The sequence below is a fragment of the Populus euphratica genome, unplaced genomic scaffold (assembly GCF_000495115.2).
Source record: "Populus euphratica unplaced genomic scaffold, PopEup_1.0 scaffold819.1, whole genome shotgun sequence".
Lineage (NCBI taxonomy): Eukaryota > Viridiplantae > Streptophyta > Magnoliopsida > Malpighiales > Salicaceae > Populus > Populus euphratica.
Genome location: NW_011500682.1, coordinates 52,056 through 77,564, shown reverse-complemented (window position 1 = coordinate 77,564; position 25,509 = coordinate 52,056). Strand labels below are relative to the sequence as shown.

The window sequence follows — 25,509 nt, the reverse complement described above, 5'->3', positions numbered from 1 at the left end:
TGCGCTTTATCCTATATATGACTTTTTGTTATAGTAAGATATTGTGTAGCTTCTATACTACCCTCACCAGATTTTGGCGTTTAAATAATACACGCATCTTAAAAAAAAAAAAAACGGGCACCTATATCTCTGTTGACCAGTCCCTTTATTTATAAATATGCAACTTGGATATTGTTGGTCAAAATTAATCCATAAACATTGATTTCCCATTATACATCACGAAGACATGCAAAGCCGAAACTGAAAATTAAATTGTTAATTAGCAAACCAACAATCATTTCACCGTACTTCACGATGTATAGATTAAAGGTACGAAGGATGCACATGTGCCTATGTTATATGCACAAATCTTAATTGGTTGACTTTAAAAAAGAAAAAAGAAAAGGAAAAATGATATGTTTATTCCCAGACGAAAACGTATAATCGGGCTTTCATCTAATTACTGGATGTTGCTCAATTCATCCTTGACTTTTTCTCCTTCGAAATTAATTATTAAAACAACAAGAAGAAAACAAGGACCTTTTTGTTTTAAAAAATACCATAAATTTTAATGGCTGAAGTTAACCGGGGAAAAATGCTACGTTACTTGTTACTTCAGGAGTAATTAGTTACAATTACTAAACATAGAAATAGATATTAAAAAAAATAAAAATAAAAAATTAACTATTTCTTAACTTAAAAGAGGATATTCTAATATTTTTCTGATTCGAATGTGATTTTCTTTGTTTATATTGTGAATAGAAAATAAAAATAAAAATAAAAAAAAGAAGAAGAAGAAAATTAATTATTAAAAGAAGAAAATAAAAATAAAAATAAAGAACTACTTTTTTAACTTAAAAAATCAAATATTCTTGTATATCTACTTTTTAAACTTAAAAAATCAAATATTCTTGTATATTTGTAATTCGAATGCGATTTTTTCTTTTATGTTTGTGTATATTTTAATCAATGATATATATTTTAAGAATAATATAACAATTTTCGTTAGCTAGCTAATGTTATGATAGATGTTGATAATATTTTTTATTTGCTCCTAGTAGAGAATCACCCGATAATTGAGGGACTCATATGTCTATATATATAATCACCCCATAATTGAGGGACTAATATACAAACACACACACACACACTCTTCTTAAACTCCCAAAATTAAGAAAGAGAATAGTATTAGTGCTAATTTGATAATTGATGATCGGAAATAGCTTGAAAAGAGGCAACATTCCCGGCAGCGATTACTCACCCATCACGTGGAAAAGGAGGAGATGGCGGCTCTTCATCCTCTTCATGGAGTCTTTAACTCTTACACACTGCGATGCAGTATTCATGTAATATGTCTCCCCATCTGCTTCGTAGGCCACCACCATAAATAGTACCAATATTGGAGAAGAATATAATTTCTGAAAATGAAACCAAATTTAATTTATTGTATAGTTAAGTTGATCACGAGTACGTTTCCTTTGCAATCTTGTGTTTGAATCAAATATCAAGTAATTTTTGTGTAAATGTGTTTTATACACACACACATGTGAAGGCATTAAAATTTGTTTGAATTTGTTTGTCAGAACGAGTTCACTTGAAAAATTTGTAATTTTAAACTTGCTATTAATCAGGTTTTAATTTATATTATTTTAACTTAAGTAAATTGAGGTAATTATAGTTATTATAATTTATTTAGCTTGGTCAAACTTAATTTTGATTTCTCAGGTCAGCACTAAAAAAAATAAAATTAAAATAATATTATTTTAATAATAATATTGATATGAATTGATGTAATGATCCACAGGTATAATATTATTTTAATGAAAATATTGATATGAATTGATGTAATGATCCACAGGTATAATATTATTTTAATGAAAATATTGATATGAATTGATGTAATGATCCACAGGTATAATATTATTTTAATGAAAATATTGATATGAATTGATGTAATGATCCACAGGTATAATAGTGCATGATCATATGATCATTTGAATTTGTATAATTGTTCAAAGAACTATTTAATCATGTTATCAATTACTTATCACATGGGATACGTTCATTTTTCTTCATCTAGACTCGTGACTTATAAGAACGCATGTTGCCGTACATATAATCACTATAAGTACATGCGGAGACGTGCAAATTGTTAAAGTTCAAGATTGACATATTTAATTAATTTTAATTAGTAATAATCATTTGCAGCTGACAAATGTTCAAGCAACAGCAATCCCTAGCTACAATTTGGAGGAGTGGCGGATACGAAACCACCATACACCCCTCCCTATAAATATTTTCCCTAACTGCCATTTTTGAACCATCCAACTGAACTGCCTGCCTGCCCAGCTCATAATTTCTCTCTTCTATGGCTAAGCTTGTTGTTTCATATGTAGTACTCTTCCTTTTCTGCATTTTTCAGCAGTCAAATGCAGCTTCTGCATCCTATAATGTGATCAAGTTTGGCGCAAAACCCGATGGCAAAGCTGACTCAACGCAACCCTTTCTTAAGGCATGGTCAGCTGCATGCAGCTCAGCTTCTCCCTCCAAAATCTATGTGCCTAAAGGAAGGTATTTGCTCAAGGCAACAGTGTTTAGAGGTCCATGCAAGAATAAAATTACGGTTCAGATAGATGGAACCCTTGTAGCTCCTACAGATTATCGTGCTCTAGGCAACTCAGGGTACTGGATTTTGTTCATTAAAGTCAATCGAGTTTCTGTCTTTGGTGGCACCCTTGATGCTAAAGGTGCTGGCTTCTGGGCTTGCCGGAAATCTGGACTGAATTGCCCTGTTGGAGCTAGGGTAAGTGTGCATCTACATGTGTATATATATATATAGACACACACACACACACACACACATTTGAAATTTAAAATCAATTTAGTAATTTAACAAGTTGCATTATATTTAAAATTTAAAATAAATTTAGTAATTTAACAAGTTGCATTATATATATTTTCAATTAATGCTAGAGATCCTTAACGTTCAAATAAATAAAAAAATTGCAGGGCTTGTCCATGTGGTTTCATGTATTAATTAACTAACAACAGGATGAATTTGTTAATGCAGTCTATAACATTCAACTGGGCAAATGACATCCTGATTAGCGGCTTGACATCCATCAACAGTCAATCAATGCACCTTGTTATCAACAGTTGCAACAATGTTTTGGTCCGAAATGTAAGGGTAATTGCTCCAGACCAAAGCCCTAACACCGACGGCATTCACGTGCAAACATCGACCGGAGTTACAATCACTGGCAGCACACTTCAGACAGGAGATGACTGCATATCAATCGGTCCAAGCACCAGGAACATGCTCATGAGCAGCATTAAGTGTGGCCCTGGACATGGTATCAGGTAACCTATGTTTTCATCATTAGTGTCCTAAAACAGAAGAAATGTATTCAAAAATGATATAAACATGTTTAGTTTAAGAGACTAAGAGACAGGGATATGGAGATAAATTCAGTATTTCTATATATGATGGTTTTCGACTGAAAGTTATATTCTTTTGTGATAAAAAGATATGATAGCATGTCTTGACTGTTTTAATTGCAAATTAAGAATCCTAGACAGTACAACACTGAAGTGGTTCTGATTGATTTACTGATTAATTTGTTGAACCTTAAATTCTTACAGCATTGGAAGTCTAGGCAAGGAATTCAACGAAGGTGGTGTAGAAAATATAACCTTAACAAATTCAATCTTCAGTGGATCAGACAATGGTGTAAGGATAAAATCATGGGCTAGGCCCAGCAATGGATTTGTGAGGAATGTTGTGTTCCAAAACTTGATTATGAAAAATGTGGAGAACCCCATTATCATTGACCAAAATTATTGCCCCAATAACCAGGGCTGTCCTCGTCAGGTAATTAATTACAGTATCTCAATTAGCCAATTAATTAATGTATTTAATTCATATTATGAAATCTAATTAATTTTTTATGTGTTTAATTTAATAGAGCTCTGGGGTGAAGATTAGTCAAGTGACATACAGGAACATACAAGGAACATCAGCAACACCAAAGGCAGTGACATTTCATTGCAGCCCCAGTACTCCTTGCAGAGGAATCAAATTACAAGACATAAAACTTACCTACTTGAATAAAGCAGCAACATCATCATGTAAGAACATAGGTGGAACCAGCAGTGGTGTGCTTATGCCTGAGAGTTGTGTGTAGTAATTAGGATTGATTATTATCTTTATTATTTGGATTAGTGGGTGAAAGTGAAACACACCATGTGTAAGCAGCTATTAACGCTAACATGATTGAGTGTGGCAGTAAATCCCACTGATACAAATATTGTTGTTCAATTGTAGGCTTTGAATTTTGTATCAAAATATTGCATACTGTATTTTGATTGAGATTCTAGAGACAGATATAATATATGTAATTAAAAAAATAAAAATAAAGATATAAAATAAATTTATCTCTGAATAACTTTTAAGTTAATTTTTATACTTTTAAAATAAAAAATATCAAAATATATTATTAATTTTATTGTCTCGTGACAATACTTGAAAGCTACACAACTTCAATAAAGTAAATAATAAACCATTTTTTTTTTCAATTGAAGAACCTCAATGAAACATATGATATTTATTTATATAAGCTAAAATCTATAAGGTGGGTCTTGTAGCTTTTTTATGGAGATTAGATTCCATATCCAAAATCTTTATATATGAGAGAGTGCCTAATTCAACTCATGTGAAAGCTAAGCTAGTGTTTGTCAAATAGGAAAATAGTTGTATCGTCTACCTCTCCTCTGATGTGGTAACAATTTTACATGTGTGTGTAAACCACATTATACAGAATAAATTTATACAAAGAAATTATAATATTTTTTATAAAAAATAAATTATAATATTTTATATAATATAATACATTTAAAAGTACTGGGCAAAGAGAAATAGAAGGCTTAATTTACTAGTTAGCTAATTTTTCCTATTCATATATATAGGAGTAAATTCCAGTAGTTAATGTGGAGATTACAATACTATATTAAACCTATTAGTATTTCCTAGATATATACATACTAGAATATGCCCCCTCCAGCTGAGGGTGGAGAATCGACCTAGAGTTTGAACCAAAAAATAATAAAAATAGCAATAAGAAGTAACTTGGTAAAAACTTATATAAGTTGATCCTAAGAAGAGATAAAATGAATCTAAATCTCTTTTCTGGCAAACTTGTCATGCACAAAATAATAATTAACCTCAACATATTTAGTACGAGCATGAAAGATAGGAATCATAGACAAATAAGTAACACCGAGATTATCACACTAAATGGTAGGAGTAGAGACAGAAAGAATTTGCAGATCTCTTAATAAATACTAAAGTTAAATAACCTCAGTTATGTCATCTGATAAGGCTTTATACTCAACCTTGATAGAAAAATGGGCAATTATGTGTTGCTTGCTTGATTTCTATGAAATCGGTGTTTGACCAAAGAAAACAAGGTAACCATCCGTAAACTTGTAATCATCGATACTACTTGTTCAATCTACATCTATAAAGCCATGTAGAGCAAAGGAGGAATTGTGAGTGATATGTAAACCATAGGATGTCATACCCCAAAGATAACACAAAATACATTTAACAATAGCCTAATGAGAATCTATAAGAGCATGCATAAACTGACAAATTTTGTTAACAACAAAGTAGATATTTGATCTCTTAAAGGTGAGATATTAAAAAGCACCCCTGATTTGACAAAACCATATAGGATTAGAAAATAAAAAATCTGGCAGTATGGTAACTTTAGAGGTAGAGATAGAAGTATCAACAGGTTTGCAAAAACTCATACCAACCCGAGTGAGGATGTTAAGAATATATTTATGTTGTCATAACATCAAACCCATACCCGTGGACTGAACCTCAATACCTAAAAAAATAATGAACAGCACTTAAGTTATGAAGCTTGAACTCTAAGTTCACCAAATGTATTAGGCGGTGAAGCATAATAGAGTTACTACCCATAAGCAAAATGTCATCGACATAAACCAGAAGATAAAAGATATCAGCACCAACAGACAAGATAAATAAGGAGGTGTCAACCTTAAAAGCATGAAAGCCAATACAAAGCAGAAAATCACTTAGATGAGTGTACCATACCCATGAAGCCTATTTTAAACTATATAAAGACTTATGCAACTAGCATATATGGGAAGAGTAGAGTTAACAAAACCTGAAGGTTGTTTAATGTAGACCTTTTCCACAAGGACGCTATTAAGAAATGCATTATGGATATCAAGTTGATAAATCTTCTATTCACGTGAAACCATAATTAAAAAGACTAATCTAATGGTTGCTTACTTAATAACAAGACTGAAAGTTTCAGAGTAATCAATGTCTTCTTGCTGAATATAACTTCTAGCAACTAGACGCGTCTAATGCCTCACAACACTGTCATCCATAACATGTTTTATCTTGCACACTTGCCAACTACTAACAATATTCATCGAAGGATGGAAAGGGATCGGGGACCAATTGTCGTTAGAGCACACACTACTAAAAGTTCAACAAATACAAACAAAATTACTAATGGCTTTTTTTCGTTGGTATTTTGCAGTGATATTTACCAACATAACTTTTTCAATCTCTAAAATCATCGATATATACCAATAGAAATAATTTGTTGGTATATACCAAGATAATCCCAAACGGAATATAAAGAATAAAAAAAAAGTTGTACAATGAAGTGTAAGTTTTTATAGATAATTTTACCAACAGAATTACAGTCAGATTCAAATCGGGTTGTCTATATAGTGACATGTCAAAAACACCAACAGAATTTGTGATGGAGTGATAGATGGAATAATTTCATCAATAATTTCATCAATAATATTTAATATATGATGAGGCATCGACCCTCCCCTCCTCTATTTCTCCTTTTTCTTTCCCTTACATCCCCCTACATCTAAACAAACCCCCTCCCCAACAATAACAAACAACCCTCTCCCCCCAAACATCCCCCTTCAATTCAACACAAAATTTTCTAGTCTCGACATCCGTATTCTGATTTGTTGTAGATTTTTTTTTAGAGTAAGTAAATCTATTATTTTTTTAATTATAATACAATTTTAAAATGTTAATTTTATTAATGAGTGTTTTTTTTAGAATATATATTTTGTTTGGATGCTTATTTGTTTTATTGTTTTTCTCAAACATGTAGTATAAATGTATAATTTTGTACTTGTTTGTTTTAGATTTCGTAAAATTTTATTTGTTTGTAAATTGTTGAAACTTATATCAAATTACCTACTTAAGTGTGTTGTAATAAAATAAATAATGGCTTGTTTAAAGGGTTCGTTTTAATTTTTATCAATTTGTAAGTTAATGCGCATAAATTTTTATGTATGTAGATAATTAATAATGAAAATTTAAGAGAAGTTTGACATTAAGTTGGATAATCTTGAGCTAAACTAATATTTTTGCAACTTATTTACTTAACATAAAATAAATCTATCTTCGGAACATCTTTTAAATCAATTTTTATACTCTTAAAATAAAAGGTGTCATAATATATTACTTAGATAGGGAGTATTTAGGGTGTCAATACCTTCTGTTTGCGCAACCAGTCCTCTTACCTAATCTCTGAAACCAGTTAGAGTTTCTAGTAATCAAAATGCGAGGTAGCAACTCCTTTTTTCTCATTCCACTATTAAAAAAGAATTCTTTATCTTCCCCATTTTCCTGATTACCTAGATAAATATCTGAAAGAGTGGACAATTTACTGCAACGCCACACATGTGCAACATAACTTTTACAGATTCTTGATCGACATTATAGTGTGACACTACATTAAAAAAATAATAAGATTTTATTGTTGTTGATATAGTGAGAAAATGAAGAGTTAAAATTAAATTTAAAGAGCGCTCAAGCTTTTAAAAGAAAAAAAAACTTAAGTAAAGTAGCTTTGGACCTAAGTCACAATCGTGCTTGGCCATGGGCCTTGTCTTAGGCTTGGGTTTAGTTTTACCATAACATAATTTCTTCTACAAAAGATTGTATTTTATTAACTTATAATTCTTTAAACCATAAAGAATTTTTTTAGCCCAATAGTTTATCCAACCCATAAATAAAGTCTTAATAACTAGTCTTTTTCTTTGTTGTAACCCATTTTTGGGTCCCCGCACAAAAAAAAAGAAGAAAATACAAAAAAATCAAAAACATATAGTCAGAAGAAATCTTAAAAAAATTAGCTGTGAGAATAGGAGGCCGAAACACCTAGAAAATGGTTAGCAATTGATTGAAAATGTTCAAAAATATAAAAATTAAAATTTGACAGTATATAATTGATTAATGAGAGCCCAATTGAAAAAACATAATTTAAAAAGAAAAGTTCAAAATCAATTTTTTATGGGCTCAATTGAATTTTATAGAAGGTTTAATTGAATTTATGAAAAGTTTGATTGCAAGAAAAATTAGTTTTTAAGTTAATTAGGCTTTAATTGAAAGAAATTAAAGTTTTGTGATCAAATTATAATTTTGTAGAGTTGATTTAGTCAAATTAGAGGTTTAATTGTATAAATATTAAAATTTGATGGCCAATTAAAAATTTAATTAAAAAAATCTAAAAGAATCAAATAGAAAAAACATGCAAAAAGAGGAATTGATTTGAAAATTAATGTTTTGACACCTTTTCTCTTTTAGGATGATTGCTCCGGCCAAAGCCCTAACACCGACGGCATTCACGTGCAAACATCGACCGGAGTTACAATCACTGGCAGCACACTTCAGACAGGAGATGGTATCATGCTAACATCTCAATCGGTCCAAGCACTAGGAACATGCTAATGAGCAGCATTAAGTGTAGCCCTTGGACATGGTATCAGGTAACCTATGTTTTCATCATTAGTACTGTTGTAAAACTGAAGAAATATATTCAAAAATAATATAAACATGTTAGAGACAAGGATATGAAAATAAATTTATATTCTTTCGAAATAAAAAAGATATGATAACATGTCTTGACTGTTTTGACTGCAAATTAAGAACCCTAGCCAGTACAACATTGAAGTGGTTCTGATTGATTAATTCATTTGTTGTACCTTAAATTCTTACAGCATTGGAAGTCTGGGCAAGGAATTCAACGAAGATGGTGTCGAAAATATAACCTTAACAAATTCAATCTTCAGTGGATCAGACAATGGTGTAAGGATAAAATCATGGGCTAGGCCCAGCAATGGATTTGTGAGGAATGTTGTGTTCCAAAACTTGACTATGAAAAATGTTAAGAACCCAATTATCAATGACCAAAACTATTGCCCAAATAACCAGGGCTGTCCTCGTTAGGTAATTAATTACCGTATTTCAATTAGCTAATTAATTAAGGTATTTCATTCATATGATGAAATCTAATTAATATTTTTATTCTTAAAATACATTTGATTGCAGGCCCAGTAACCCTTGCTGGGGAATCGAATTACAAGACATAAAACTTACTTACATGAACACAGCAGCAACATCCTCATGTAAGAACATAGGTGGAACCAGCGGTGGAGTTTTTATGCCTGAGAGTTGTGTATAATAATTAGGATTGATTATTGTCTTAATTATTTGGATTAGTGGGTGAACGTGAAACACACCATGCATGTGAAAGCAGCTATATTTAGTTAAAAAGATAAAAACAGACTATCTTTGGAGTATTATTTAAATTATTTTTTTTATTCTTAAAATAAAAGGTATCATCAGAATATATTACTACTTTCGTTGTTGGCTAGACAATACTCAAAAGAAGCTATCTAATTTTAATAAAGTAATTCATAACCATTTTGATTTTTCTAATCGAAGAGTCTCTATGAAATATATAATATTTATTTATATAAGCTAAAAAATCCACGGGGTGGGTCTTGCAGCTAGCTTTTTGTGAAGTTTGAATCCATATATATCAAAGATCTTTATGTACGAGAGAGTGGCTAATCCCAACTCATGTGAAAGCTAAGCTAGTCATGGTCAAATGGGAAAATAGTTGTTGTATCGTCGACCTCCTCTCTCTCTAAGTTTGACAATATCTCTGTAAATGTTAAGGGAAGTTTCCTTTGAGCATCTTTCTCTTTTAATCAGATCAATCAGCGGAAATGGACAAGATGGGAGAAAAAGTCAGCGGGTTCTCAGGTTTCATCGCTTGAATAATTCTTGGTGGTCTCACAATGCATGGCGATGAATATTAGTAGAGAGAGAGAGACGGGTAGTATCATCCTTTTACCAAAAAACATGATAAACTTTTGGTCAAAAATTGAAAATGTTTTCGAATTTTCTTTCACATTTTCATGCTCTTTTTCATGGTGCAATTAAAAAGTTGTGTTTGTGGTCAAATTTAGGTAGCAAGTTTAATTTGTATCACAATCGATTATTATATTATAATTCACCTCCTCAGTATTAAATTGGATATCGTAATTAGCTGGTAATTAGCGCTAGTTAGGCCGTCGTTAATCATTTGATTTCAAAGATGAAATATAAATTAGCTTAGCACCTCTAGGCACACCAGTCAACAAGAGGGGTTCGTTTTCAAAGAGATTAGAATCCACTAACTAAATTCTAGTTAAGGTCTTAATCAGCACAAGTCACCATCCCTGAAACAAGATTTAGACACATGTAATTAAGCACACTTAATATTATATTGAGTATGACTATTTCATCGTTTGTACTATACTATTATCTTAATTGCAAACCAAAGAAAGAAGAATAGATTAAAGCGGGGGGCGCTCCTTAATTACCATGAGCAAGCATCCAAGAGCATCGAGGGAAAAGGAATTTTAAGTTGAAGAAACTATCAAATGGTTGCAAGGATCATTGTTTCTTATGATTTAGCTTGATGGTCGGGTTTATAATTATAGCTTTCAATTAAATCGAATTATATATCAAATGAAATTATTGTTTTTAGATTTAATTACTTAGATTTTGTGTTATTAAAATTGCTACAATGGATGGTATTGAAACTTAAATACTTGTATGAGATTTAATCCGTGATGGGTTTTATAAAAATTCAATAAATAATCTGAATTTTGTAATGAATTAATTTATGAATATTAAAACTTGATATCATTTTATTTTTTAAAAAATAAAAAATAATATCTTTGTAATTAAAATATATATATATATATATTAATTAATTTGAGTTAAGCTGTTCATTCTATCATCGATGAGATGGGATGGGGATTTGGTTCGAAATTGAAAAAGGTCAAATTAAGATGGGATGGGGGTTTGGTTCGAAATTGAAAAAGGTCAAATTATATGGACAGCTAGCCAGCTTTGACTAGTCCACGTATTAAGGACAAATTAACAATAGTGGGACATGCCTCCAAATGTTGCTGGCTGTACCACACTCCAAACCTGCCTAAATTTAGATTACGTGATTAACGTTACGTACTCCAGTTTCTCCTCCTTTCATCACTTGCCCCAATTGGATTCTCTCGATTTTTCTTGAAAATTATTATTATTATATAAAATGTGCCTGGGATGTGGATGGATTCCCTTTAAGTCATGGGCATGTGTCCATTGTTGTTGTTGTTGTTTCATAACATGAGATTCTCTTGTTGAAATTAAGGTACATAGTTAATTAATATAATGGTTTGATGCATTCAAGGTTGAGCGAATACATGCTTAAAAAGGCACCAAGTACTCCATGTCAAGACACTCTATTGTTATTGCCAAACAAAAAATTAAAAGCATTCACTTAGTTTATCACAATCTTTTTATTTAAATTAATGGGTGTTTTTGGATATTTTATGTATTAATTGAGACTAAATTCTCTTTAAGAGCAAATCCCTACACTAATCCGATGATTCTAAAATTTAAACCTTTAAAATCTAGAAAATAAGTATGTATTCTTATTTATTATCACTCTTTTTGATATATCATTTATACCTTTAAATTGAGATAAAAAAAATATGATAGAAAATAAAACGGGGCTGGAATTGTATTTAATAATAATATAAAAAATAAAATAATTATTTCTATATTATATTTAATTAAAGTGGACAAGATAAGATATAATATAAAAAAAATTATTTTACTCTTAATATGTATTATTGTTAGGCTTATATATTTTAAAAAATAATGAGATATTGTATTTACTCTAGTTAATATTAAGTATTGAAATTAATAATATTATAATAAATCTAGTTATAAAATCAAGATTAATGTAATGGGTTGATCTAGGATTTGAACTGGTCCGAGTTTAAAAAAATAAATAAATGATTAACTCAACTTAACCCAATCAAAAACAAATCAACCCAGGATAAAAGACAAATCAAAAACATGTTGATTTTTTTGAAGAAAAAAATGGTTAGAAAAAGGTTGTTATGATTATTTAAAAAAAAAGAATTGGACAAGCAGAATTGACCCTCTCGATTTGTAACCTGAAACTTGCATCTAATCGATTCTCGGATCAAGTTTAAAAATCATGATAACAACCACTTTTATTCATATATTGATTCGATCAACCCGTGTTAACTCTTCTGATTTATGACCCAAGCTTTGCCCTGATTACCCTCTAACTCAAGTTTTAAAACTATGATAATAACAAAAAAAAAAATTATATTAATGTAAGTTAACTTAAGTTGATCATTTTAATTCATATATTAACTCTAGTCCTAAGTTAACTTACAAATCAAAATTTTAAATTATGATAATAATTACTTTTATTTTATGTTGATTATTGACAAATGAATTGGATCTTACACCGAGTTAACCCCGAGTCGGTTTTAAAATATGATAATAATTATTTTTATTAATATCTTGACTAGGGTTAATGATTAACCTCACTCATGACTTGGGTCTTGTCTTAAGTTGATATTTAAATTGGATTTTAAAACTATAATAATTATTATTTTTATTTTTACATTAACTAATCAACTCAACCCTTGACCAAATCTTGACCAGTGACCTAAGTTTTGTCTCAAATCAATTTCTAGATGAAGTTTTAAAATTATGATAATAACAAAAAAAAATTTACATCTTTTACTTAAACAATTTTGAAATTAAAAGTTTCTTTTTTAATGATATTTAAAAAATAAAAAATAAAAAAAATTATTTTTAGAAATATATCTTCTTAGTACCTTCTATTTTAAAAGTGTAAAAAATTATTTTAAAATTATTATAAAAATACATTTATTTTTGTTTCTCTATCTTTTTAATCATTTTATTATTATTATGTATGTTTTTTTTATATTTCTTGACGTTAATCCAACGCTACTAAAAGACAAGATGGAGGCGGTTAATTGTGAGGCACAAAACATGAGCTAAAGTGGTCGGTGGAGAGGATAGACAGGGCAAGAACGTGCAGAATCACACACTTTCATTTTCTTGTCTTTCTTTTAGGTTTTTTTATTTAATTTAATTTAATTTGTTCATCAATTTGTCAGTTTGCCATTTGCTAGTAATACTTTTTAATATTTTCTTTTTCTCTCCACATTGTGGGTCGAAAGGTGCCCCCACCATTTATAAGTTTTTGTATGTTTATGAAGTGGACAAGAATGGCGGCTGAGCAATTGTGTGAGTGGCCACAAAATGTTGGTGTTCGATGAATATTTATTGATTTTGATGACTGCCTTTTTTCAGAAAATAAAATTGGTAAATTATTGGAAGTGAATAAATGGCTATCTTTTAATCATTTTATTATTATTATGTATGTTTTTGTTTATATTTCTTGACGTTAATCCAACGCTACTAAAAGACAAGATGGAGGCGGTTAATTGTGAGGCACAAAACATGAGCTAAAGTGGTCGGTGGAGAGGATAGACAGGGCAAGAACGTGCAGAATCACACACTTTCATTTTCTTGTCTTTCTTTTAGGTTTTTTTATTTAATTTAATTTAATTTGTTCATCAATTTGTCAGTTTGCCATTTGCTAGTAATACTTTTTAATATTTTCTTTTTCTCTCCACATTGTGGGTCGAAAGGTGCCCCCACCATTTATAAGTTTTTGTATGTTTATGAAGTGGACAAGAATGGCGGCTGAGCAATTGTGTGAGTGGCCACAAAATGTTGGTGTTCGATGAATATTTATTGATTTTGATGACTGCCTTTTTTCAGAAAATAAAATTGGTAAATTATTGGAAGTGAATAAATGGATCGACAAGTACTTTTGCACTAACACTAGGTTGGTGATGCACATTAACATGTTTTTTATCCTGTAAAAAATAGAGTAGAATACAATTAAGGATATAGCTGACAAGTATAACAGTGGTTAAGGCGTATCTCTCTCTCTCTCTCGGATACAGTTAAGGATCTCTTTGGCAGTCACAGGTATAAGTACAGAACTGGGAAATCGCTGAAGCCAAAAGGATAGCATTTTTCAGTGGTTCACTTGGAGAGAAGAAAAAACATGACAAAAGCTTCTTGCTGATGATATTTTTTCACTTTCGGCTTCTGGTTATCAAAACAAGTTAGATTTTGTTGAGCTTTCTTGGAGATCACTTACTGGTTTTTTCATATTTTATATTGAGGAAGTTGAAAGTTTCAGTTTTCGGGATTTCTTTTCACACATCAGGTATTCAAATTTCATTTCACTTTCTGGGTGTTCTGTGTTTGAATGATTATCATCTTGACAAGTGAGAAAGAAAGTGTTTTTGGAAATCTACAGTGGATGGATGCTGTTCAGTTCGGCTTATCAAAGTTCAAGACTTTATCATCTAAGAGAAGTTGGTGATTGTTTCTTGTAAGTTTTGAAAATTGGGTTTTTAAGTACATATAGAGACTTTTAAGGATAAGATTGAGTGAGATTTGTTTGAAATCCATGTTTGATCATGGTGAAATGAGAATGAGTTATTGGCTTTACAATCCATAGAATCAAGATTTAGAGTATTATAAGGGAAGTTTGTTTGCTTTGTCTATGATCATGGAGAAAAGAAAGTAATTTCTGGGTTTCGAATCAAGGAATCAAGGTTTCAGTTTGGAGCAGGGGATTGGTTTTGAGATTGATTGATAATAGTGTGAGATACTACTGTGTGTGACCATGGAGAGACAAAGCAGTTTCAATGGAAAAACAATGGAAAAGCAGCAGAGTTTTCGTGGAATGACAAACAAACAGAAAGTGTATGAAAAGCAAGTGAGTTTTCAAGGTATACCAAATAAACAGAAGGTGATGGAAAAACACCCGAGTTTCCATGGTGTGACAGAAAATGGGTCAACTTCTCAAGGGGTGATGGAAAAACACCCCAGTTTTCGTGGAGTGGAGAAGGGTTTACGTGGATTTCTGGATAAACAGAAGAGTTTTCGTGTAGTGATGGAGAGACAACTTAGTTTTATTGGTGGTGGTGAGAGGAAAAAGCCTAAAGATTCCCCTGGAAAGCGAGGAGACTCACAAATTCATTTGGCAGCACGTACGGGGAATTTGAGTAGAGTTAGAGAGATTCTTCAGAATTCTGATGGTAATGACTTGAAGGTTCTGTTGGCAACGCAGAATCAAGACGGAGAAACTCCCCTTTATGCAGCAGCAGAGAATGGGCATGCTGGGGTTGTTGCTAAAATGCTGGAATACATGGACCTGGGGACTGCATCTGTTGCAGCTAGGAATGGGTATGATCCATTCCACGTGGCTGCAAAGCAGGGTCATCTTGGTGAGAAATCATTCTGATTTTGCATTTTTGAACTTCCGTTCTCCATTAAAATTATTTGGTAGTATGTTTTTTGAATAACGGTCATTAACTCGTTTGAGCTGACAAAATGGCTTCATTATCCCCATGTATCATTTTTCCTATGAATTACTCTCATTCTTTTCCTGCTATCAATTTTTTTTTCATCTACTGATAAGAGAAGAAAGACCTCAATTAACTTTTATGCAAATCATGTCTAGAAGATGATAAAATCCCCCAATTTCATGAGACACGTCCGGTGTTTTTCATATATATGAGCTACAAGGATTCTGGTTAGCTTGTTTGAGGTTCAAAGCCTCGAATATGGATGTTTGAACCCAAGCATGCATGAATTTCTAGATTTTCGAGTGATGAGCATGAAATTTTCATATATATCTTTTTTTTCTTTTTTCTTTTTTGTGATGAGCATGAAATTAGAACTCAAAGTAGTTTCAGGACTTCTCTTCTCCAGATATTTTTAGTTTTCTGTATTTAAATAGTAGTATGTTCATACATTTCTATCGTGCTCTTTCTGCTTAGAATCTTTCGGAGAATTTCTAGCATTGTTACTTTGGCTATGAACCCACTGAAAACCTTGTCTATCTGGTCTCGATACTAGAGGCTGTGTTGAGATCTGCGTTGCAAGATAAATTTTTCTGCTACTTGAAAAACTCTTAGGTTGTCACTTCTGATTTTTTTAAAACCTTGCAGATGTCTTGACAGAACTTTTGCGTGTATTCCCCAACTTGGTCATGACAACAGATTTATCCTGTACAACTGCTCTACACACAGCTGCTACTCAAGGGCACATTGATGTGGTCAATCTTCTTTTAGAAACAGATGTAAATCTTGTTAAGATTGCCCGGAATAATGGTAAGACTGTCCTCCATTCAGCTGCAAGGATGGGGCACTTGGAAGTTGTGAGGTCCCTCCTAATCAAGGATTCAAGCACTGGTTTTAGGACCGATAAAAAAGGACAAACTGCATTGCACATGGCTGTGAAAGGGCAAAATGAGGAAATTGTGCTGGAATTGCTCAAACCTGACCCCTCTGTTATGCATGTGGAAGACAATAAGGGAAACACAGCATTGCATATTGCAGTTATGAAAGGCCGTGCTCAGGTGCTTCTTCATTTCTTTATCTTTCACCCTTTCTTTTTAGCTAGCTATATGTCTTAGAGACTACAGCACTGCAGGATTTGCTCTTTGATAAATTATGCTCCATCATACGCATTCAGTAGTGATATATATATATGAACTCCGGTGATCCTTATAACTAAAGTTTTCTATAGGTAAGATGAAAAAACCTTCAGTAGAATTTGTCACGATTATGACTCTAGTCGCTCAGTAAGTGACCTACTATTTACAATCTGATCCCTTCCTAAAGCTTATTGCTTGTGTCTGTTAAATTCTAACAACTTGAGAAATGATAAAATGCATTGTTAGTAACTTCTGTTTGTTTTATTCAACACCCTATTTCTCAAACAATGTTGGAAATGATTTGCATAATAATGTAAAAAACAATTAACTGATTGCCTGGCAACAGCTTATGGAGTTGGCTATCATTTGCAGTTTCCTATTTTGAAATCTAGACTTTCATTGAAAACCTCAGGCATTATTGTGTGATGCATTGAACAGATTTTGAGAAGATACCCTGTAATATGTTATACCCCTGTTGAAAGAAATGTTCGTGCAAATTTTGAAAATTTGATTGATTGATGATGAAAGTAATCTCAAAAGAGACTTGTAATGAAAATAATAAATATTTTTTGGGTGGTGTATCTCTGAAATATGATTTGACAAAATAAACTATTTATGATGGCATTATTGAGATCTTATGTTGTAACCAGATAACATCATGTTTCTCTTTATATGCCATTTTAGGTTTTTTCCCCCAATAGTCAAAAAGTTAAATGTTTTTGCAACCTTTATTGAGATTCTTCATTTAATTGCAGAATGTGCATTGTCTGTTATCGGTTGAGGGTGTTAACATCAATGCCATTAACAAAGCTGGAGAGACCCCACTTGACATTGCTGAAAAACTTGGAATTCAAGAGCTTGTCTCCATTTTAAAGAAAGCAGGGGCTAACAATTCCAAAGACTGTGGAAAGCCCCCAAATCCCGCAAAGCAACTAAAGCAGACTGTCAGTGACATAAAACATGATGTCCAGTCCCAGCTCCAACAGACCCGTCAAACCGGCGTCAGAGTACAGAAAATCGCCAAGAAGCTGAAAAAGCTCCACATTAGTGGCCTCAACAATGCTATAAACAATGCAACTATTGTTGCAGTTCTCATTGCAACAGTTGCTTTTGCAGCCATTTTCACCGTGCCTGGCCAGTATGTTGAGGAGAAGATCGAGGGAGCTGCAATTGGGCAAGCCCATGTAGCAAGAAATCCTGCTTTCTTAGTCTTCTTTGTATTTGACAGCCTGGCATTATTCATCTCTCTGGCTGTCGTTGTAGTCCAAACATCTATTGTTGTGATTGAACAAAAGGCAAAGAAGCAGCTTGTGTTTGTTATTAACAAGCTCATGTGGCTTGCTTGCCTCTTCATTTCAGCAGCCTTTATTTCTCTTACTTATGTGGTGGTGGGTAAGAATTCCAGGTGGCTTGCTATCTATGCAACAGTCATTGGTGCCTTGATCATGCTCGCTACAATCGGCTCCATGTGCTACTGTGTCGTTTTACATCAGATGGAAGAATCAAAGTTAAGGAATATAAGGAGGGAAACTCGGCCTGGTTCTTATTCTATGTCTGTGGAATCAGATCAAGAGATTTTGAACAGCGAATATAGGAGGATGTATGCACTCTGAAGAATTTAGAATTTGGAGAAGTGAAGCGGGATTCTATGACTTATTTTTCACTCTATATATGAAATAGCTATGCTCATACTCTGGTGATTATAGCAGTTAATTGCAGAAGTGGAGCCAAGATGTGGATTTACTTAATAATACTAGGGGATGAATGGAATGCTCAGGTTCAGCAATTGAAGGAAACCATTGATCTCCTCATTTTGGCTGTACATGAACTTCTGAGAAAGCTTCCTTGACAGGGTTTTGGTTTCCTTCGCCTGCTGGTTGCTCTGTGGTTTCCTATTGGATGAGCTCAAATCTAGTTTGAATTTGAACTTGATGACTCTCTACAGATTCAATCGAAGCTCAAAGCAGGTACAAAGGTGTCAGTGACTGAAGCTGTACAAGGGTCTGCTTGAATTATATGCATACTATGTATAAAATGTAGTAATAACAGGATCCCTCTAATTAATGGAGAAAAGCTTACCACATGGAAGTAATTTTCCATCCCTGTTTTGCTTGAATCTAATGTTAGCTGGAAAAAAAAAATTGTCCTTAGGTTTTTAGGGTTCATTTGGCTGTGGCATAGTATGGTTGAAATTTTGTTTTGCTCCCTCTATTGTTTTGAAAATGTTAGGTTGATTAACATATACCACAATTTTTATAATTTCACATAGAACTCTTTTAAAACTTTGGTTACAAAAATGTTATAAATTGTAGCTTTTGTAAACGGATTTTTTTAAATTATAATCACAAATGTCAAACTGGTGCTTAGTCTGCCCAGTAAATTCAGAAATTAAAAAGATTCAACAATGGCATGGAAGGATTTACAAACTAACTATTAACGCAAGAGAGGGAAATGATTCTAATTCAGCTCCCTGTTAATGCAACAAAATGCAAAATAGTTTAGTGGATCGCTGGCCTGGACACCCCACGTAAATCAAAATACAACAGGTGAAAACAAAATGCAAAATAGTTTAGTGGATCGCTGGCCTGGACACCCCACGTAAATCAAAATAAAAAAAAAATAAAAAATAGTTCCAATCTTACACGAAGAAAACTGGCATTTGAATATCAACATTTTTACTGCAATCGTAGAAAAGACCATTTAGTGCAATTTGCTTCGATTACAGTGCTTGTGTTTTTCTGTTCTTTGAAAATGAATGAGGTAAAGAATTTCCGCCTGACATCAGCACATGCAAATCACCATAAACAAACGGAACCTGTTCTCAACATGATGAGATGGAGACCACTCTCCATGTATTTACATAAAAAAGATATCGGATTAAGCTCTCTGGGTGCTGCTTCCAGGTGATTTATCTATTCCTGTCCAATTCTACGAGGCCTCACTAAAGCTTCAAAAATCTCGGAAATCATCAACAGCATCAGAGGAACCACTTTGTTGCCTAAGGTCAGACCGGTGAACAGAGCCTCCTTGGCCTTTCCGAGAATTGTTCGATATAGAGTCGATATGCACTGTCTTGGCAGAGTAGCAGTGTCTAACGATGATTTGGTGACTTTGTATTTCTGTTGCGTTACTGCCCTGGATATTCACAGACAACATAGCTTCCTTGTCTCGTGTATCTTCGCACCACCAGTTTTGTGGGATTCCATCAAAATGCTCTTCTAAGGAATGGAACTCTTCATGATGTACTGAGATATCCACAAAGTGATCTTGTTTAATTATGCCTGCTGCTGGTGTGACCTATATCCAGACACAAGAAAGATGCTACTTCAGAATGAAAGGAAAAGATTCATTTGAAATCAGATATGGAGAGAATGGTTGAAAACAACAGTATAAAAGCTGAAGAGGGGGATAAAACCTCAAACAAATGGTATATTATGAACACAAACTCTTCAAGATTTATAGTGAAGCAGGTGGAAATGAAGTTCCAAAAAACTAAACTGATCATGAACAAGTTAAAGAATATTTTTCCAGACGAAATGTCCTTGCTACTTTGCCAGCAAACTTGCTGGTCGTGCATGATCTGATACTGCTGTGTGGCTTGGGTTTAGGGCAGTTAATTTTACAATCTTCCAGTTTAAAAATAAGGAAAGTACCTCGAGCCATCTTGGAAAGCCATACGAACCCCGTGAATGATAAGTACTCTCGTCTTCATCCTCGTTGACAGTGCAAACACCTGCACAAACAATTCTGAATATAGCCTTTCCTTTCACGTCTTTGTTGGTGATTCGCAAGATGACTGTGTCCTGGCTTTGAAGGCGGATGATGTTGGTGCTGACAGTGGTTTCTGGTACATAACGCAATTGCTCAAGAATAGACCTGACTTTCTCATTGGACCTGACGACTTCTCCAAATTCTTGTCTCCTAACTGATCTATCAACATGGGCAACTTGAACATGAAACTTGCAGCGGACAGGTTTGTGATCACTCTCTATAACATCCATGCAAGCTCCATACCTTTTGGACATGAAAATCAAATATCAGAAACAATTGACGATTGCTTGTAAGGGGAAAAGGAAGAATCAAAATCACCCTATTGTGAAACCTACTGTATAACTGATGAGACCACAGGGCAGTCTAAACTGCATTCAGACACTGGAGCTGATCGATTGTCACGGTATATTATTCTGTCACACCATGCTGGAATTCGCTTTTTCTCCCCAGAATCATATCCTGTGGATAATTCACATAGTAAAAAGTTGAGGTTGAATGATACTAGCAGAAAATTTTGCTTAACAAAAAGGAATAACAATTCATAGGCAAACTCGATCAAGGAAATCTTTTAAGATTTTCTGAACAAGCGTAAGATCATTTCCAGTAATGCGAAGCATCTGAACTAAAGGGATGCGAAAACTTCTACCATTTCTGCAGAATCTTTACCTCCTAAACCTGGTTGGTTTCTTGCAAACTTGTAAGTAGGAGGGAACACAATGAGTGCCTCACGCATTCCTTGAAAAACTTTCCCTGCCTGCATCTCTGCTCTGAGCTGATCCTTTTCTCGAAGCCAGTCAAAGCTTCTTTGTGAAACAAGGTCCCTTGCTTCATCGTATGATATACCAAAAAGCCTGTAATTAAAATCACCAAGAAATACCACCATATCTGCTTCAGCTAAATCAAGCTTTGGCTCTTCAGTGTTGGCACTAGCAGCCTGTGAAAGCACCACTACCTTGTAACTCATAGGTCATACCCAATAAAGATTCTGCTAGCAACTATAAAAAGGTCATAAGAACGTACATTTGTTCCCTTAATTGTGTGACTGGCAGTTGAGACACCAGCTGCAATAGATAGGACCAGGGGGAAGCCAGAAACATAAAGCAGCCAAAATAAAAATGTGGAGAAGGCAAGAACGCAACACAAAAACAGGAATCGCACCATACCAGCTGCTGCAGGGTTTGATGACCGACCAAAGGACATATTTCGAAAAATATGATCAAAATCAGCATTGCGCCGATTGACTGCTTCCAAATGTGCAGCCAAGTGACAATTAACAAAGCACATGATCCTGTCGAGAACTCTAATTCTCAAACCTACACCGCCCTGCAAGGACATATTAGAACATTATGAAAAAAGACAGATTAGTCAACAATTTTAAAATGTGCACACTGCAATTAAGATGGTTTAAATGTTGAATAGAGCAAAGACTGTTAGTGACAGGTACATACATACCTTATTGCCAATTGCTCGTCCAAAGCCACATGGAACTGCCCCAGCATCAACATCACCAACATGTTTTCTGAGATTCTTTCTTACCCTAATTGAGAACTCACAATATAAGATACGACAAACTATAAAATTTACGAACCCTTGGGACACGAAGACAGGATTAAGATGCTTCTTCAAAGGAGAAAAGACTGACTGGAGGTTTAGTCTGAAAATAACAGGTTAAATCGGCAACACAAACTAAGTTACAGGCACTTACCAAAGAGATATGAGCAAGCCTGCAAGTTGCCTGGAACCCATACGTTCAAAAGTCTTTCCTTCATCTAAGGCTTTTCCTATATTGTCCAGCCACCACTGACCAATGGCACTCCCTTCAAGTCCTACCTACAAAACAAGCAGCAAACAAGATAATGTGCAGAACAATATAGAACAAATCTCTTCAACTAATTATCAGGCTACATTAAAAGGAAAAACACTTCCTCCCTGCATTCATCGTAGTTGAAATTCTTGATATTCAAATCCACAGCGTCGATTTTTCTAAGCTCTGGAGATGTTTATCTAGCATCAATATTTGTGTTTATACAGCTAAACATTCACTCAAGCACCTATATGTATTCTTTGTGCGTCAACTTGTCATGAAACTACATTATTTATTAAAAAAGATAGAGAATGAAAACAGAAACCAAATGACCATCCATTGCAATGAAAGCAGATCAACTAGATCTTACTGTTTCTTTTGCAGCAGACATTGCAAGAAAACCTGCACCCATTTCTACTTCTTGTAACCCAATAACAATAATGCCAACGTCTGATGCAGTAGAACCTAACCATGCTTTAAGTGCATCCTGGGATGCTCTTCCTTGACCGACATTCATTTTAGTCCTCGAGAGCCAGACAGTTCTTGTATTGCGGCTTTTCCATGCAATGCTTTGAAGGAGTTCCTCACCTACTAAATGATGGAGGGGGGCTTTTAAAAAAAGTTATTTTTCTTTAATTATTTTTTTATGTAGATTAGAAAATTAAATGATATACTTAATAATTATTGTTTAGGGTTTAGGATTACTGTAAGCAACCCATGCACAAATCAGTTTTCCCTCCAGGTCCAATACTTGGATAACACCGCTTGCGTAGCCAACATATATCTGTGTTCCAAAAGTGCTAAAACATTGGACAGCAGAAGAATGATGACTAAATTCTAGTAAACGATTTCCACTCCCATCCCACTGCACAAGAAGGCCATTAGGACATCCACTCCAGATCATTCCATCTATAGTCAGCACTAGTGCTTCTGTTCTCTTGGCATCATCTGTGAATGCTCCTGCTCCCCTGGTTGCAACTCGGCGAACAGCATCTGCTGCTCCCATTATAGCATTACGTGAACGTTGCAGAAATCCCCCAGATTTCTCCTTTTTCGATGGGACTACAAATTTTACCTTCATCTCATCTTCTACTGGCTGATCTTGCTGTTGCACTGATGGCAGGTCAGCTCGATTCTCAATTTGACCCTCAGTATTGAATACCTTCAGAAGCTCCTTTGTACGAGCATCCCTGCAGAATTTTAAATCTTATAAAGCTTCACATGTAACTTGAAGCAACTTATGGCCAATTCATAGCCTAGTGGTACCAACAATGCCTAAAAACTAAACATTTATCGAAGATTTTTAAAGAACTCATGACATTCTAGGAGCTTCAGGGAGGAAAAGAAAATACCAAAGAGAGAAGGAAAGAGGCTGAGCACACCAAATTTTAGCTCTAACATTGTCAGCTAACAAGCACTTTATATCTGAAGAAGATATGCTACAGGCACCATTTACAGTGACTTGGCTCCTGAGGTCAATGCAAGACCTCTCCACCAATAAAGCAGCCATATGTTTTTCCTCTGGTGAAAGAGAAAGAGATTTCTCGATGGCATCCCATGGCCAAATCCTAACAACACCATTCTCACCACCTGACCACAGATCACCTACATGTATCAAAGCACAAAGTTTAAAATTAGAGCCTTGAAAAGCAAGATCATGTCAAATTTATCAAAGGTTCTGGGCAAGTATAAGAGATAAGATGGCAAGTTGTTCTTTGACAATAACGATTATTAATCAACGATTATGAAATTAGACCGTTAAAAGAATTTCTTGCTCATGAAATTTACAGATAGTTGGTGTTATGCCCTAGCATTTTCTTATCACATTTCAGATACCATGCCTTGTCCCAATAAGAACGGTGATTATCATTTTCCAAAAAGGCAATATAATGAAAGCTAGCTTACCAAAAGAGCTCATAACTATAGAAAGAACAGGACCCTTATGAGCCTGCCACGATAATCCTTCCTTAAAATGAGAATTAGCCTATTTCTACGTATTCTTTCAAATAGTCAAAACTAACAAAATGGACCACTAAAAAAATAAATCAATTAAATATAAATATATAAAAAAAAATAACATTAAACATATTAAGAAATAATAAAATATTTATTTTTTTTATTTTAATATAAATGGTTTTTTAAATGGTTTTTTTCATTAAAATAAATATAATAAAATAAATTATATTTATACTATTCAATAATCCTTCCTTGAAATGAGAATTAGCATCATCTAAATGTTGATCCGTTTTCCAGGACCTAATCTTCCCATCTTTGTGCCCGCTCCAAACCAATCTATTTGCACTGTCAATGATTAAACACATTGTAGGTGAGGTATTCCCTGACTCAAAAAATGGTGCAGCATCTTCATCGCCCCTTCTCGCTCTTCCACCTAATCCACTTCCAGCCTCATATACATCCTCAAAACTCCAAAACCTTACCCCACACTCCTGACCAGCCCACAACTGCTTATCGGTACAAGCAATGTTTCTCAAAAACTTCCCCACCTGAGTTTCTCTCAAAGGATGTGGCCTAAGTTCTAGACAAGGCGGTCGGCCAGCGTGCACAGCTGAACGTGTTGGAAACTTAAAGATTCCAGTCCCGCCACCATTTCCAATGAACTCAGGCAATGGTTGAAATTGCATGAGCTGATCATCCTCAGCACCAACGAAGAAATCTTCACCGCTGCCACCACGAGAACGAGTGGTGTTAGAAGGAGAAGAGGAGCGTGGGCAGAATTCATCGTCGTCGGAAGAAGATTCATAATAAAAAGGATCAGAAAGCACAGGTTTAGGGATGTCATCAAGACTGTGCTTTCTTGTACCTGGATGGTGTTTTTTAGTAGTAGGTCCTGAAGAGGTTGCACGTAGCTGCTGGCTATGAGAGTGGATATTTCGCGGCGGCAGAGGGACAGGAGATAACCCTTTTAAAGCCTCTTTATCTTCCTCTTCAAAAATGTCAACATTTCTATCCTGACCCATTGATGATCATCAAGATGGATATATCATATATATATCTATTGGAAAGGTTGAGAAACAAGAGACTGAAAGGTGAAGAGGAGAAGAAAAGGAAGGGAAGAATTACTCTAAAGGAAAGAGGAGAGCACTTTGGTTTGGAGCTGTTCCCGAGGAAGAGGAAGGGGAGGAGGAGGCAGAGACAGAGAATAGAGGG

The 25,509-nt window shown here is 33.9% G+C and overlaps 2 protein-coding genes and 1 pseudogene across 2 annotated transcripts; 2 read left to right on the top strand and 1 right to left on the bottom strand.

The window, feature by feature from the left end:
- Positions 1–2,332: 2,332 nt before the first annotated feature.
- On the top strand, positions 2,333–4,322 carry LOC105115972 (polygalacturonase-like). Its single transcript, XM_011013087.1, has 4 exons — positions 2,333–2,782; positions 3,050–3,339; positions 3,622–3,850; positions 3,945–4,322. The coding sequence occupies exons 1-4, from the start codon at positions 2,348–2,350 to the stop codon at positions 4,161–4,163; spliced, it is 1,173 nt and encodes a 390-aa protein (XP_011011389.1). The 5' UTR covers positions 2,333–2,347; the 3' UTR covers positions 4,164–4,322.
- Positions 4,323–14,169: 9,847 nt separating this feature from the next.
- Positions 14,170–18,931, top strand: LOC105115971 (ankyrin repeat-containing protein At5g02620-like). Its single transcript, XM_011013086.1, has 3 exons — positions 14,170–15,552; positions 16,279–16,688; positions 17,522–18,931. Exons 1-3 carry the CDS (start codon positions 14,949–14,951, stop codon positions 18,377–18,379), a joined length of 1,872 nt encoding a protein of 623 aa, XP_011011388.1. The 5' UTR covers positions 14,170–14,948; the 3' UTR covers positions 18,380–18,931.
- Positions 18,932–19,348: 417 nt separating this feature from the next.
- Positions 19,349–25,484, bottom strand: LOC105115970 (type I inositol 1,4,5-trisphosphate 5-phosphatase 12-like; annotated as a pseudogene).
- Between the last annotated feature and the right edge of the window lie 25 nt (positions 25,485–25,509).